General features: G+C 42.3%; 1 protein-coding gene across 3 annotated transcripts in view; it reads right to left on the reverse strand.

The window, feature by feature from the left end:
• The window catches only part of actn1 (actinin, alpha 1), a 56,876-nt gene extending 40,171 nt beyond the window's left edge, over positions 1-16,705 (reverse strand). Inside the window, exon 1 of one of the 3 annotated variants that reach the window (XM_082515928.1) lies at positions 16,247-16,705. In XM_082515928.1, the coding sequence (XP_082372054.1) occupies positions 16,247-16,354 (108 nt within the window). In that variant the 5' untranslated portion in view covers positions 16,355-16,705. The remainder of the gene's footprint in view (positions 1-16,246) is intronic. The other 2 variants (XM_082515927.1, XM_082515926.1) reach the window with 2 other exon arrangements.
• Between the last annotated feature and the right edge of the window lie 369 nt (positions 16,706-17,074).

Here is a 17,074-nt window from a genome sequence, read left to right on the forward strand (position 1 = left end):
ACTGAAGTGAGATAACTTTATCTTATCGTACATCAACAAAGATTAACTTTGAGGACATAATCTCAATCTTAATTTACATCTCAACATGTTAGTGCAACACTCAGCATCCCACAAAATGCTAAAAATCACAATAATATCATATAGTGCTTGTAATATCGTGATAGTATAATCTCTGGTATAATCCCAGCACTGTTGTTTCCCTAGTATGTCCCCCTAAGAGCTGCATGACTAAACCACTCACTCTCACTTTCTTGTTCTCTCAGTTACTTCCTGTATTACAGCTCTCTACAGTTTCTGGATGACAAACACAACAAAGCCAGACTGAAAATTAAGCGAATATCACAAAACTTCTGGACAAATATTCAAATAAAACTGAAACTCCCTCACCTTCAATTAACTGCCCAGTTGTTATGCCTATAAAATGTTGATTAACAGCTGAAAAGAGCGGTTATTGTCTACGGACGGTGTCCTAAAATCTCCAACTAAAAACTGGAAAATATTCCCCTGACAAAAAGCATCATAATGAAGTTTTACTTGAAAATGATCTCAGAATTGTTGCCAGCGTTTCTGTACTCAATCTGCTAAGCTTTGCAGTCCAGTTAGGCGGTACTCAAATATGTGCACGAGATACCACGAAATATGTGCACGATGTGTGCATAAAACTACAGACTAAAGATCTAAAAAAATGTCAAATATAATGCATGACACTGAAGTATCTGCAAAAACATGTACTGTAGATTAACACAGCTCATTTCAGTCCAGCCGTGCGATGGCGTGTGAAAGTCTAGTCTCTCAGGTGCAGCATCCATCCAACCAGGCACTCAAACAGGCTGTTACTACAAACTGCCAACTCAGCAAAGTCATCCCATTACATTTAACTATTGCCTTGGCTGCTGCTTCAGCATGCACACATGCAAGGAGGCAAGTGTGCCTCAGAAAGAGAGTGCAAAAAAACCCAGCATGCGACACAGGAACACATATAGCCAGTGTGCAGCTGGTGCAGAGAGATACTGTATGCTGTGCAGGCAGAGGCACTTTGCACACATGCATGTACACGCTCCTCACTGTTCCCGCGCGTGCTGACCAAGCTGTGGACGAGCCAAAAAGCGCCAACTGACAAAGAATAGCAGCCATTGTGACCGGTCGACTGATATTTACTCTCTCGTGGCCCAGAGCTGCCCTGCTGCATATTCATGTGTGTGTGCGTGTCACAATAGAAAGTCAAAGCGTGGCGATAGCTCTTTCCTCCGGCGTGTTCATTTAACAAAGACCGGCTCGTCTGTGAAAATGTTGCAGAGTGCCCGACACTGGGCGGTTGCTATGACAACCATAAAAGCCTGGAGACCCGCAAACAAACAGCTCGGCTGCTCAGAGGCTCTTAAAAAACAGAGTCCACACACACACTCTCCCCACGCAACACAAGTTTATGACCACAAAAGCATCTGTGTTCAGTGCGTGGCTTCCTCCCTGGATGTCAGCAACGTTTTAGAGATGATCTGTTGCACTCCTGAAGTTCATGTAATCTCGCTCAGGTCATAATAACACAGATGCTGCATCAATTTCCCATCACATTTAGATTTCTAAAGGATGCAACAGTGATGTTATTTAATAAAAATATGTTTTAGATGCAGACAGTTTATGCAGCAGACACACTTACCTTGTAGATTCAAAGATTTTCACCAGAACATTTAGTCAGTTAAAAGTATATCCTCACAAAATGAATTCAAAGGAACATCCATCCATTTTCTTCTGCTTATCCGGTTCAGGGTCATGGTTGAGCTGAAACCCATCTCAGCTTTCACAGCGCAAAAGGCGAGATATACCATGGTGACATCGCCAGTTTATCAAGAGACACAAACCACCATGCACGCTCACATTCACACCTACAGCCAGTTTAGAATGACCAACTAACCAAACCCCATGCATGCCGTTGAACGGTGGGGGGATAACCAGAGTACCTGGTTAGAGCAACACACAGGAAAGCCTCAGCCAGCTGGTTAGGTTCGAACTCAGGACTTTGTTGATGTGAGGTGACGGTGCCAACCATTCCACCACCGTGCCTCCAAAATTAAAGGAACATGTTTTTCCATTAAGGCATCTCGATTGTTTTTTGGTGGGAGTTACCCAGTATTTGAGATATCGGCTCATTTTTCATATATAATGGAACTCAGTGGCACTCCCTCTGTAGTGTCCAAAGCACCAAAAACTTACCAGCAAGGTCACATTGCAGAAATCTACGAAAGCTTTTTAGCCACTGAAATGTTTTTCCCCCTATCGAAGCCACATTTTGACTTACTAACTCAACCATCTGAGATAATAACCTGAAATTTTGACTTACGAATGACAAAAAAAAAAAAAAAAAAAAGATTTTCTTTCAGCTTCCATAGAAATCAGCTCAGTTCTTTCCAAAACTCTTATTTCTACCAAATTACACGAGGATTTGTCATGATGCTCAAACTTCAAACTCCATACGACACCCAGGAATAGACACTGCTTTCAATACCGTGGGCAGAAACTGAGGAAATTAAGGCAGATTTTGGTTAGCAATGATTGGAACTACAGTGGCTCTTGCAGCAGCAGTTCTGTTTATTTTCTGTGCTTCTGGCACCATATTGTCATTGCTGATGACAATATGGTGACAAACTTTTCTCTGCTTCAAACTGGGACTTTAAGAGAAACATAACACTTCTTAGACACAAATAATTGTGTTATCCTATTAATGTAGCACCATCTTGTAACATCACAGACACAAAGGACTGACAACACTTGTTGAAACGAGAGCTTTAGTGAGGTCTCGAAATTCTCCATAAAAAGCGTGAGGTCAACTTTAAGGTACTTCACAGAGTTTTTGGTGCTCATGTTCATGTTTGTGCTGCCATTCTGCAACAATGCTGTCAAACCTGCTGCAACTCCAATTTTAATCTTTACTATCAATTAGTGTCCAAGTATCAATTTCTCTGACAACCCTACTCGCTACCTATAGCATTGAAAGAAGTCCCACAGCACTTTCAAAATTTTGGTATGGAAAGTTACCATAAGTAGAGGCTCTGGCGACATCCCTAATTACAACTGTCAACCACATCACTGCACAGAAGGAAGCATCTATCCGTGACGGCGTGTTGGGAGGTAAATCAAATGGCATTCAACCTCAGTTAAGCTAATCTTTAGCCAGATGTATTATGACAGAAAGAAAATGGTTTCTAAATAATCCAACAGTTTCTCTCTGTGCCATCTCCTCACTAAAGACAATCAGGCCTTTGATGTCATTGCATCTGGGCGGCCTTCCCTCATAAAAAAAAACCTCTTCAAGAATTGTTGAAATCAGCTGTACCTAGTCTCAGTTGCTTTAAGTCACCTCTGAGGTCCCTCACGGTTTGGTCACTGTAAATATGATCTATTCCTCTTTTATTTACCACAGTTGGAATTTAACATTTTTATTCTGACATTCTGACTAATTTTCAAGTTATTATCTTTACTATATTGTCTGTGTGTGCATGTTCGGTGTTGTGGGTTCTTGGAGACGTGGATTGCGAATGAAGGTATCCGTTCAATTCAGTTTTATTTATATAGCACCAAATCACAACAACAGTCAAACGCCCCAAGATGCTTTATATTATATTTAGGTACACCCTACAATACATACAGAGAAAAACCCAACAATCATATGTCGACAGTGGGGAGGAAAAACTCCCTTTTAACAGGAAGAAACCTCTGGCAGAACCAGGCTCAGGGAGGGGCGGCCATCTGCTGTGACTGGTTGGGGTGAGAGAAGGAAGACAGGATAAAGACATGCTGTGGAAGAGAGCCTGTTAAGCACTTCGGGTTGGCTAAAATATGCTATATAAAACTGACTTGACTTGAAGCTGTACTCAGCAATTTTGTTTGAAATTTTCGCACTTCGAGCACCACTTTTCCTGAAAGATGCATCACCATCTAACCCTTTTGCAGCTTTTGAATGCACTAGAAATAAATAACTAAAAACATCTTACAATATGTAGTTTTATTTCTTCTTCCTCAAATGTACAAAGTGCAAACTTTGAAGATATCCATAAAACAGCAAATACCTTCTATCTACTTCCTGAATTTTACATATTTGATGAGACTAAGAACAAGCAGGTTTATATCCAGACAAATGTCTGAGTATGACACAAGCTGATAAGAAGACGCAGCACTTCTGATGATCTCACAGCACACAAATTGGATGCAAATCTATGTGCAGATGCTATTCAAATAGACTCTGGGCATCAAAGAGGCCTTGCTGAGCAGCGAGTCATTGAAAAGCCCAGCGTGAACATGTATCTCCCCACTTCGCTGGCTCAAAGCAGGAGTCTCCCACCGCACAAAGGCCACTCTGTGACGGATCCCATTTCACTGCAGCGTATGTGTCCAAAATGAAAGTACAGCTTATGTTCCTAGTACTTAAACAAACATTAAGGTCTGTGTTTTTGCAGGAGGCTGAGTTTACAGCATGTGCATACACTTGTAGTTTGAATGTTTCTTTTATATGCTTGCGTCAATTAAATTATATTGTTTGTTTGCAGTGTTAGTATCAATACAATTTTGTTTTTAAAAAAAAAATACAAATTTACGAAGATGCTGACACTGTAAAGAGAACTTATTATCACAGCTTCGAGTCCTGAGTCATGCCTGAGCTGTCTCTGACAACAGTTGGACAGCAATGTAAACAGATATGATGAAGCACAGTGGCCGGGTTCAGAGTAATCGTGAGTCAGCTCGAGCTCGGTTTGCCAGCAGCCGTCGTGTGATGGTAGGTAGCCAGTCGTGGTGCTGCTTTGTGCCGAAGCAGCGATTTTCACTGCTGACCATCACCTGACTCAGAGAAATGCTGAGCTGGGGAGGAGCTACACTGCACTCAAACAAAAGACACTTTCAACTCATCCACCCATCAGCTATACTGCACATGTCCTGTTAAGGCCAATGCACTTCTGCAGTAATTTTCTGTGCACCAAACTAGAAGCTTCCAGGAAAACAGACATTTCTCTCCAAGTTCGCAAACAAAATATGCTTTCCCGATTTATAATTACTTGAATTAACATATTTAATTCTGCAGGTAGCCAGAGCAATGAGTCAGTGTGTCTTTCACATGTCCAAAAAAAACCCCCTCATATCTGTAGTTTTTCGCTTCCTCTTTCTACCTTTGTAATTGTTTCACTGTGGCAGACAGCACAATTCACACAGGAATAGATTTGTTTTTGGTGTTTGTTGATGATCTGTTTCCAAAGTTGTCCTCAAAAATGCTGATTTGTTCAGTGTTTTAATGTTAATGGGAGAGTCTCGAGGGACGCTATGTGACGTGGGCCACATGAGGGTGTTTCAAGCCTTTAATAGGTTCTTTGCTTGTTTTTCTGTGGCTAAAAATGTTATCAGTGAAGCTCCCCACGTCAAAAAGGGAAAATGCTGAGACCTGTTCATCCAATTTCTTATATTAATGTAGCATTAAATACGGCATTACATGGGAAAAAAAAAAGAAAGAAACTTGCATGCACACATCAATTTATTGTGTATAATTCGGTTGAGTTTCAGCACTGAGCCATAAAAACAATGCAGTCTGATGCTGTTGATAGCCCGACATACAAAATTAAACTTCGTGTTCATCAGTTCCACCTGCGAGTCAAACACAGAAGTGGTAACACTCTCAGTTCAGAAAAAAAACCTGAACTGAAAATTTTCTTCAACAGAAACGAGCACTGCCAAAGGTCCAAGTAATACATGCACCCAAACCTTGGTTACAGCGTCCTTGACCTATACAGCTCAGCTCCAGGGGCCACTGACCTGCTCTAACATGAAACAGCCCCTTAAAGTGGTGCCAACCTGCTGCTGACCCCAAAGAACATCAGAGTTTAGCTTAAATATCAGTTTTTCAGAATAAACGTGGGAGAAAAGCTCCAATCAAACGCTTCCATCTAAATATGTGCACCACATATTTTCTGTGGCAGTTACATTTGTAATTGTACACATAATCCTGTGTGAAGTTTATGAAACCCTTTTTAAGACTTATGATGGATGATTTGCTCATTGCTCGTTTAGAGAAACAGCAAATAGCAAAAAGTCACATGGTATGGGGACTATAAAAATAATTTAAATGTGGGCTCATATTCCCACATCTGGAAGAATGACCAAAAATGGCTACACAAGCCTAGATTAGACTGATGCTGCAAGCTGAGATAAATGTCCTGGAGAAAGTGCAGAGAGCTATGATGGAGGCACACCGGCCCCACATGAAACACTTTAATGAAAGTCTCATCTAGTAAATGCTCGGCTGAGATGACCTTCAGCTGGATCAGTGATTGATTCATAAATCAAAGCCATCAAACGCACCAAGAAATGGATAACTTGACTTATTAGAAAGGATGAATGTACCCCATTTTACCCAGTTTAAGTTCTTTTATTCCTATTTTTGTTTTGCTCCTGAGAGAAACTCTGTGCTCAGGGCAACACAGCTGAACCACAATTTATCATCAACAGAAAGGAGAGAAAACTTCATACAAATAAAACCATCCAACACCAGTGGATAAAGTGATATGTGATATACGTTTCTCCTCTGGCTGTTCTGAGCTGTATTGGTTTTTGGTCATAGAGATTATCCTTCAAAAAAACTGAGAAAAACAAAGTGTGGGAAGACTTTTATGGGCGTTCAGGAGGACACACGCGCACACATCTGCCAAGACTACAACTCAACTCCACAGTTAGCTACTGTGACGGTTGTACCACCCTCCCTCCTAAAGTCCATCCACCAGCAACAGCACCTGCCAGCACTTCATGCAGCTTAAACCACTCTGCTGCCCCACCGCTCTGCCGAGGGCTCTCCACTACACACCAACAAGCAGCAGGCTGGCTTTCCTCCTGCTTTGGGTTGCTGGGGTGGGGCCATCAAGGGGAGGTGTGTTACAACTTGTAATGAGATCTGCTGCGAGCACTTCACAGAAGCTGCTGCTGCTTACCGTCATAAATGAAGTGACGTCAGGAGGTTGCAGGCTAATCCTGCAGGAAACTGACAAAAGAGAGCAGGGCAGGGAGCCGAGGTGTCGCTCAGCCCTCGCTGCTACTGTGCAATTTAAACGCGTATCACAAACAGCTCAGAGTCATCAGACCACAATGTGACGTGCCTGCAGGGAGTCCGCTCTAGCTGACCATGAGTGCCGGTGGAGCACAGGATCAATAGCAGCCACTGATTGAAATTCAGACGTTCAATACTTGTCCCACTTTAGAAGAGTGTAGGAGTACAACAGAACAAATAGCCCCCGGCCTCAATTTTCCCAGTGACACTCCCCACGCCAAGAACTCACTTATTATCACTCACAGGATCATTTTCATCTTCATATTTACTTCCTCTCATCTCTTTCTGGCCACCTAGGAAGGCTTAGTCACTGCAGTGAATTTGACTCCTTCTGAATTAGACTTAATTGCCCACAGTGTAAATAAAACACTAAGAAACATCCCGCCTGTATTGTTCAAATGCTCCAATTGCCCATTTACTACACACAGTGCAAACAGTGATGCACCACCCTGTGCGCAGTGGCTTCCTGATAAAGCTGGAGGGAGATTTCAACATGCCCAGACTAAAACAAGCACGGAGGAAAAAAACAAAACAAGTTTTCCTTAAATCCATTGCCACCCACTCAGCCACACAAAGGGGGATAGATAGTGGAGAGAAAGTAAATAACGGGAAGCGAGGGAGAGAAACGGATGAAAGGAATGAAAAAGAAAATATAATATGATGGATAAGATGTTTCAAGCTGATGTTATGGAATGATGTTTGTAGTGATTGTTTTTAACCCTATATCTGATGAGTTTTTCACATCCACTTTGTCAGTGAGCTTCCAAAATCAGTTAAGCCATCCAAGAAACAATTTTACATCATGTGGGAAGTGATCAGCAAAAGCAGATTTTTGATAAAGAAAAAAAAAATTTTTTTCTGTAAAAAGGGTGGCAAACGGCTTCCTGGAAATCCATTTAATTTGACCATGTTCTTAGCTAGTTTACTAATTAGGAATGTCCTTCCTGTTTTTTCCCCTCAGTCTGGAAACTTTGCAGCTGGTCATTAAGTGCTATGAGTCCTGTTTTACCATTTCTTTCAATGTTAAATGAAGAACTCAAAAGCAAATTCTAGAAAACAAGGTTACCTGCTATCTGGTATAGATGTAATGAGGAGGTTTATATGCCTTACATGTCTGTCTATTAAATGTAAAAAATAAAAATAAAAAAATAAAAAAGTAGCTTGGTTAGCTTAGCTAGAGATTGCTTGGCAACCACATTTCTCTCAGGAAAAACATGTATTTCCCAACCAGTTGTCAAGCAGTTGCTGGACATCGCTGGGCAAAATCTTTCACAATGAGGGTGTGACACTTTTTGCAGTTGCTCTAGGACTGGATGAATGAAGCTTTCCACAGCGACTGTCGGCAACCAGTTGGGGAATACTAATTTTTGCCCTCATAACTGGTGGTTAGCAGGTGGTCACTGACCAGTCTCTGGACCCATGTGACTGTACCATACCATCTTTTTTTTCCTTCTACAAAAACTGAGGAATAGAAACAAATCTTCTCTTTTATTAATCGGTGTAGGTTAGCCGTCTCCCCAGTTTCCAGTGTTTATGGTAAGCTAAAGCACCTGAAGAGGGAAGTCATTTGATAGCTCAAACTCTAACCTTGCTGATGATGATGAATTATTGAATCCAGGTTGACAATGTGACAATAGACGGCCTCTTGAACACACTCTCTTTGTCCCGAGCCCTGAAAGCTCCTCTGTCCGAGTCTCTTCTTCCACTCACTGCCTCCTCCCCCCCATGCTCTTCTTTCTCTGCCCCTGAGCTACACCCACACAGATGAATGAATGGAAAGGTGTGCCTGCGCCCTGTTTTTACCATGGTGTCTGTTTACTCAAAGCTTTTTTTCCCCCTTTTTTTTCTGTATAGGAAACGCACTACAGCTGCTCCCATGAGGAGGCTTAAAGCTAATACACTAGCATGTGCACAGACCTTCTGAGTACAGTACAAACCCCCTCCTGGCTTCAAAGCAGTCAGCACATGCACTTGAGAATGCATGTGGTGTGATTAATAGCATTAGCGGAAGAAAGACTCGACTACATCCTTCCCATGTGGTGCATGAAAAAAATTCTTGGAAACATGCAGACAGATCACCTATAAACGCCCCTCTGGGTCGTACGGTATTGAAAACATGTGATCATAAGTGTGCAGTGGATCCACACATGGTTGCATATTGGGTATTGAGCAGATTTATTTTTTTGGGATCGGCAGTGTCGTCTCCACAGGAAAGCACCTTGACCCCAAAGCTCAGAGTTAATGCAGAATCTAAAAAGTCTGGGGTCTCAAAGAGGCTACAATAACGTACACATAACAACAAACTGCAGTCTATGCAGCATTAATTGTCATTCATGAAACTTCAAATGAAGCAAAGCAGTCAAACGTATCCAAACCCGTGAAACTAAGTAATTAAAATTCACTGAACAATGGGTCTTGAAACTGTTTTAATGACCGATGGCTTGGGGTTGACTTCTATATACAACGTTTCTAAATTTGGAGCTAGAGAAAAGTCAAGAATTTGCATCAGGGCCTGGGCCTTTGGGAGCTGCTCAGATAAGAGCCTGGTAATTGCTCACATTTGACTTTTCAAACAGTGGATTCTTACAAACTAAGATGTACTGTTCAGCTGGATGAGGATAGATTACCATGCACCTTCCTGAAACAAATAAAGGAGAAACTGTTCAGCGATGAGAATTTCACCGACAGCATGGAAATGTTTTTGCAGGCCAAGAACGGACGAGAAGTTGTGCAGCGGTCTGACCTTCTTTATTCAGACAGCTGGGAACAACTCTCTCAGTCGCTGGCTCTCACTGCATGGTAACACACACACAGAGGAGATACATCCACAGTGCTGCACATGGCTATTCAGATATTCAAGTTTAAACTAATTCTTCCAGCAGCATCTGATCAGGAAAATCTGTATCCAAGGAAAAATTCAGGTGAAAAAAAACTAAACACTAAGCAATGCTCCAAATGCAGGGACCTAAAGCACACTCATGCCAGAAAAAAGATCCCACCACAATGCCAGTGAGTTCTGAGAAAATACTCCTGCACTTCATAAGGAAACTAGACATAAAGTGGGAACTGACATTTGCCCCTCTGATTCCAGCACTCTTTACTTTGAACTAACAAAGTTTCATGCCTTTACCTTGCACAGTTGCAGTGTTATTTCCTTGACAAATCCAGTCAATATAAACTCAAAAAAGCCTGTGCGGTTGAAGAAAGAAGGTGTCGTCAGGTCTCAACTTTCCCCTGAAGACAAACACACACAGACTCACAAGATACAGACAATACCTACTTCATAGCATAGCTGGGAATCATGAAAACTCATTGAGTTACATCTGAGAACCATTAATGTCCAACTGTGTGCCAGTGCATCCAGTAGTTCTTCCAAAAATTATGAACTCAGTAAGGGAACATCACATAAGAAGCAATTAAAGTAAAAACAGCTCCTTCAATTTGACATTTCCTGGGCAAACAGTGACACCAGTCCTCCAACTAAAGCCCCAGCAGAATAAAACACCTTCTTGAGACGCAGAGTGGGGTTATGTAAGAGTCATTAGACACAGGTCAGTCTTCTGACACACCGTACATCCACCAAAAGCTTCAGGCCATAAAGAGGAGAGGGTTTCCTCCAGACTGAAAGCTTCTCATTAGCAGCAGATAACAAGATGTTTCAGCTAATTATGAAACAGACTCCATCAAACCCACATTGCGTTCACGCCGGATCAGTTTACAGGAAGATTTTACAAAAGAAGAAAGGAAGCAGTTTCATGGCAGGAATCTTGTTTTTGGTTTGAATCCCAAATGAGAAAACTGGAAGAAACATGGAAGACATTCAGTTTTTCATGGGAACGTGCATATGGCATTCAACAGGTTGACAGTAAATGCTTCTTTCATGAATAAAAATCTATTTCAGTCAAAATTATAAACACGTCTGTGTCATTAAACCACTGCATTTCAATTCAAGATAAAACATCTGCTCTTTAATATCTGGAATATAAAATTTGCACAACTCCTCTGAGCACACCCCTCCAGCTGAGCTAGGAGCACGCACATAAAACTTCCTATGATGGAGAGAGTGGATGATCCTGTGCGCTCTCAGCCTGGGTGTCAGCATGTGACCCCATCAATACAGAAAACGAGACAGAGCCCTGAGAGCCGTGACCGGGGTATCATGACTGCTTCTCCTGGGAGCCCCTGTTGGGATTTATAGTCTGGCGGCAGTAATCACAACAGTAGGATCCACCTGGGAGTTCCTGAGTCTTCTAATAAGATATCTTTCACTCACATATTGAATTTTGAGACTTTTTAGTGCTTCACGGGGAGCTGCAGCCACCCTGACAGATGACTAAGTGACTGAGAAAAGGATGCTGAACCGCCTCCTGCTGACAAACAGACAAAAGGTTGCTCACTTCCCTGAAGCATCTCTGAATCAGATAAAGGCCGCATCGGAGAAACGACCGGGACTTCACAGTCTCGCAATAGTTTTTTTTTTTTGTGTGTTTTTTTTTTTTAAAGTCCTCTAAATATAAAGATACATCACAGAAATGGGAGAGTGGCTAACACATCCCAGCAACATGTCACATCTCGTCTTCTTAACCTTGGCAATAGCTCTCCAGGCTTTCTGAAGGTCTTTGGCTGCTTTTTCCACTGACGTCCAGTCTCGTAATCAGAATCATCAAGGGAAGAAAACTTTCCTAAGAAAGTTCAGGCTGCGTGAAGAATAAAGATCGCCATACCAAATACTGACTTTCAAGCTCATTAGCGCTTAAAACTCTGTTTTTACCTTATATTCTGTATTTAAATCCATGTTTACATACATATTAATAAATGTTTCCCATTTTCCTAGGAAGATATAAAGAACATTAACACAAATTCATCTTCCAAACTTGGAAACGGTTTAGGATAAACCAAGAAAATGTCTTTGCTTGTATTTTTTTGTAGCCTGTCTCACCCCGAGGAAGCGGATAACCTGAATTTGTTCACATGTTAAACCATGACTGTGGACATATTTTAACACTATAACTTTGACTATTGCACATTGTGCAAAGCACATGCTGGGAATGTTTTACCTCAAAGCTGGCTGAGCAACAACTCTTCCCATTGACTGTGTGTGTTTGTTTCTGTGTTTGTAGACCGGAAATAGTGCAAATATTATCCATATTATTAGATTGTATTATATATTTAAACAAACTAAATTCACATGTGTAAATTTATGTTCCTAAACTGACCCTCACAAGTTTAAAAAAAAAAAAAAAAAAAAAGCATTTTCTCTTTTGTTGTTCATATTTTCTGCATATCTCAGTCCTATCGTGTGTTTCATTTAACTGCTATTATAAGACTTATAACTGTTTCTCTCATAAGGTCACTGACAAAATGACATTTTACTGGCTCAAAATATCATTCATGTACACAAACGATGATAAGCACATGTGAGTTTAATCATATGATTGAGTGCAGTCCTTGGTGGAAGTGGTCATCAGGGCTCAATGACAGGCCGCAGCAAGGAAAACATCACATGACACAGACGGGCAGTTTACTGAAAATGGAAAATAAATGTGACACACTCTTCAGCCTGCTCATGTTTTATGTAGTGAAGAGGAGCAACATTTCAGCACTTGACGCCTTGATCAGTGTGGAGAGCAGAGCTGCCTGGGAGACAGAGACAGAGAGGAAGGTGGGTGGCTGGAGGGTTTTTTTACTCTTTTGACATCCACCGCTTTGTCACCAACGATCTGACACTCTTCTCCTTTTGTTTAAAAAAAAAAAAAAAAAAGAAAGAAAAAAAAAAAACAGGGTTTGGAAAGGTGCATCATGGGAACAGAGGAATTTGATGACAGGAAGCATTTTGAGAGGTGGCCAGAGCTGACATTACACATCCTATTATGCAATGTAGCAAACAGCTGCCAGTGTGGAACAAAACACTCATCTCTTAAAGGTTTTCTTACTAGAAGTAAAACGTCACACCGTCATTCATGTGTTGAGTCAGTTTCCTGAGTGATGAAACTTGATGTTTTTTAGGACACGAGCAGCCAACAGACTTGCTTATTTACAGAACTAAAATATCCATGTATGGTGAAGGAAATCACTCATGGCCACATGGGAAAATCTTTGAAATTTTTACTTCAGTTATTGAAATTATTGCTTATCAAATTAATCATGCTACTTCTTCCAGAAGAGGTTGAGTGACTGTACGTGGATGTTGGTCAGGGTGCCGAATTGGGAAGTCTGCTGCCTGTGACAGCCACGCCCAGTGCTGATTGATCACAGTGGTGACTGATTCGCTTTACAGACACTTCCCACATATGCATCACACAGACAGGCAAGCCTCTGCAAAGCCTTCCTGGCCACATAGCACATGAACTCTCTGACATCACAATTCAGAGAAATCTATTGATCAGCACGCTGATTCTGCTGCCGGCAGTCATCACAAATTAAAGAGACACACCACTTTTCTGCTCTTTGCCTCAGAGAACAGGTATGCTCTGCGTCTGTCTCCACTTTATTGGCGAAGGTGAACAAATCGTGAGATCAGAGACTCTGATCTGTGACCTGGCTTGTAGAGTCTGGCCAGGGGAATGTGGGTGTGGGTTGGGAACACAGAGTTTAGGGGTGTGTGAGATGGGAAGTAGGAGGCGGGAGGTTTACAGGCAGATCTGGTGGAACGTGCTGCAGCTCATACCCTTATAAGGACAAACCTGGACAAATTAGCTAGAGCAGTTAACACCTGAACTCCACCTTCCAGCTACAGAAAAACAAAATGACCAAAAATTAAAATGACCAAAAATTAAAGGAGCGCGACGATAAAGTTCACTCAGAGTGATCACTAAGGAATGTATCATGTGATAAAGGTGACAATATGTGAGCTTCATGTAACCTTTGGCAGAGGGCAGCAGACACCTGGGTATGCAAAGACATTAGGATTTCAAGATTAGAAGATATCTTTGTGCGTGGGAGTCAGGTTAAGACTTGTATCGGACTCCAAATATTTTAAGCACTCTCAGACACGCCAGGCTTTTGTGTGTGTGTGTGTGTGTGTGTGTGTGTGTGTGTGTGTGTGTGTGTGTTAGTGAATTGCAAAAGAGCCTGGAAAAAAAGCCCTCACCTGTGTAATGTGCTCTTTTTTTGTACTTTTGCACTGTTAAAAAGTTTAAAAGACACTTGAACAGTAAAGAGACACCCAGCATGGACACATATGGCCACTTGGACCCAAAGAGAATTAATTTGGTTGTAAATTTTTATCCACCTAATTATCACATCTTGGTGGTCTGTATCAGTATCCAAACAACAGTGAGTTTAGATAACTCCAGTTATATTCTACAACAGCAAAAACCTTCAAATAATCAGCTATCGTTTCATTTTATGTTTAAGTACAGTGACCAACATCTTAGATGTTGAAGCACTTAAACACTAAGATCAGAATAAAGAAAGTTATGAGGGAGAGACTGAAAGGCTTCCTGGTTATCTGTACATCAGCAGTAGAGCTGATTGCTGAAGCTTGGGAGGAATTTTTCAGTGCTGCGTGCACACATGCACACGGAGAAGTGTGCACGCGTGTGACAGTTATCCATGCCCTCCTTGGGGCAAAGGACAGAGGTGCAGGCCTGCAGAGGAAGGTGGGGGCTGCTGTGATCCCTCTCAGTCTGCAATTGTGTCTGGTCAGACCTCAACATAACCCATCATCAGTGCTCTGTCAGACAAGGGGAAGTTTACATGAATAAATATCCTTGCTCTCTGCTGGATGATTAGATCAATGAGGGCCATGCAGGCACAGGAATGTGCAGGTTATCACAGGCAAGTGTTTCACCACAAATTCTGACTTGTTTGCGATATGGGCAGAACAAAACAGCCAGGTGAAACTTTCCCGTTTGTTGCATGATGACCTTTATATACCAAAAGCCCCTAAAGGAGCACCAGCAGGAGACAATTACCTACTGATGTCCGAAGCACTTCGGTCTACTGTTCACACCTGACATCAACCCCGCATACCTTTCCTTTACTTCCCCTTTATCTGCTCTCGACCGGTAGCAGCCTGCCGATGACATAATCCCGGAAACCAGAAGCCGAGAGCTTCGTAGAGCAAGAAAGAAACTCGGGGAGAAGTTTTCCAACAGCAGCGAGAGGGGCCGATTATTACCATTTTTGGGCACGCTTGCTCCCATCCAAGCCCAGCCCAAACCAAACCACAGCTTACTCAGATTCCACAGCGTTTTTCTTCCCCCTTTTTCAAAGCAGAGGACAAGTATGGGGAACAGGGAGGGGAAAAGTAGCACCCATTCTCGAAACAGACCATTCATATTCCATTTGGAAAACGAGCAGCAGCTGGGAGACGCGTGTAGAAGATCCGGACTTGTTAAGACGTCTTAAAGCTCTTTATTGAAAATATAAACCGTGTGCAGTTCGGGTTACAGCGCTCATAATCACTCAAAGGGGAAGAAAAGTAGTGTCAGAAGTCAAATGGCTAACTTTCTATCACTGGTAATAACACCGCAAACAACTTCCTAACTAGAAACAAGTACTCCTTTGTTAGTGGCGCTAGAAAATACGTAGAATCCGCGCGTAAAATGGCTAAATAAAGGGGAGTCGGAGGGAATTATGGTGAGTTTACCCCCCTTCTCACACAAATACACTCCATCCCCGGGTTGTTAATCATGGCCTAATCCACGTCGCATCATAAGCCAGATGACAGGAGGGGCCAGGTACACACCATATGCAGTCAAGCGCATGGCTGACATCTGTTGCGCTGAAAAAGTGGCCGTCCCGTCCGCCTTCTAATTGTCCCTCCTCATACGCTTTCCCTCCTGCTTCACGTAAAGTGCTGTTCCTACACACGGTCGCTATACGTCTACAGCTCTGCGGGATATCCGCAAGTCTCTCCGAGATCTGTAGACGAGAAAAGTTTTGGAGCCGTATTTAAAAGTACCCAAAGAAGCCGTACAGGTGATTTTGGCCGCGATAATGAGCCTGATAATTAAAGCAAGCCACTGCCAGCTGGTTTTTGGGGCTGCCGTTGGTTGTCTGCTGGCTCCACTAACGGATCGATCTGGAGCCAAAGTCGCCAAGTGCACATCCAAGCGGATGTGTGGCGATAATATTAATGAGCTGTGTTATTAGAGCCTAATTATTATCACAGGCAACAATCCCACTTCCGCACGGGAGACAGAAGGAAGTCAAAGCCCTTACCTTTCTCTGCTGCTTCTCCCATGCAGGATCCAAGAGGAGATCCCGATCCCAGTCATCTTCTTGTTGCATATAGTAATTTTCTTCATCATAGTGTTCCATATTATACATGTATATATAAAGCTTTATATATAGACGCTCTCTGCTTGTCTCGTAAGTCCTCCGGTCCTCGGCGAGGTGATGTTTTTTTACAGCAGCTCAGTCTACTCTCCTCCACGCATTCAAGACGGTGTGTGGATGAAATTAACGGTCCACCCCCGGCTTCCCTCTCTCGCTCTCTTTTTCTCTCTCTCCCTCCAACTCTGCCTCTTTTCTTCTTCTTCTATCTGCTCTATTTTTTTTCCCCAAGCAGGAGCATTCAGCCCTCAGTAGGCAGGTCTAGTATCGAGGAGCGACGGACGCAAAAACTTTGCCTCAGACAAATTGGAATCGATAGCAGACCCAGGAATCCGATTGGACGCCTCTGGGACTCAGAAACCGCCTCCCCGAAGCAGACTGGCTGCTTGGGCTGTCAGTGGTGAGGCTTTATAACCAAGGTTGACTGCCTGGGTCGAGCCAAATATCTTTCGGCCTGTAATCTGACTAAAACAAGTGTACTTTTTTTTTTATTTCAATTGTTTTATTTAAATAATTAGAGGTAATAATCTTTCCGCAAGTCAAAGTATCAAAAAGTAAAATTAAAAGCTGTGCATTCAAAGTGAAGTAGAGGAAAGTAACCTAGAAACAGGGGCGTTTCTAGATATTTTTCTTTTTCAGCGGTGGGGGCTCCCCAGAAAATATTGAAAACAGAAATAAAATTATGGTAGAAAACAGGCATAGTAAACATGATTT

This window comes from Aulonocara stuartgranti (genome assembly GCF_965226115.1).
Source record: "Aulonocara stuartgranti genome assembly, chromosome: 19".
In the NCBI taxonomy this organism is placed as follows: domain Eukaryota; kingdom Metazoa; phylum Chordata; class Actinopteri; order Cichliformes; family Cichlidae; genus Aulonocara; species Aulonocara stuartgranti.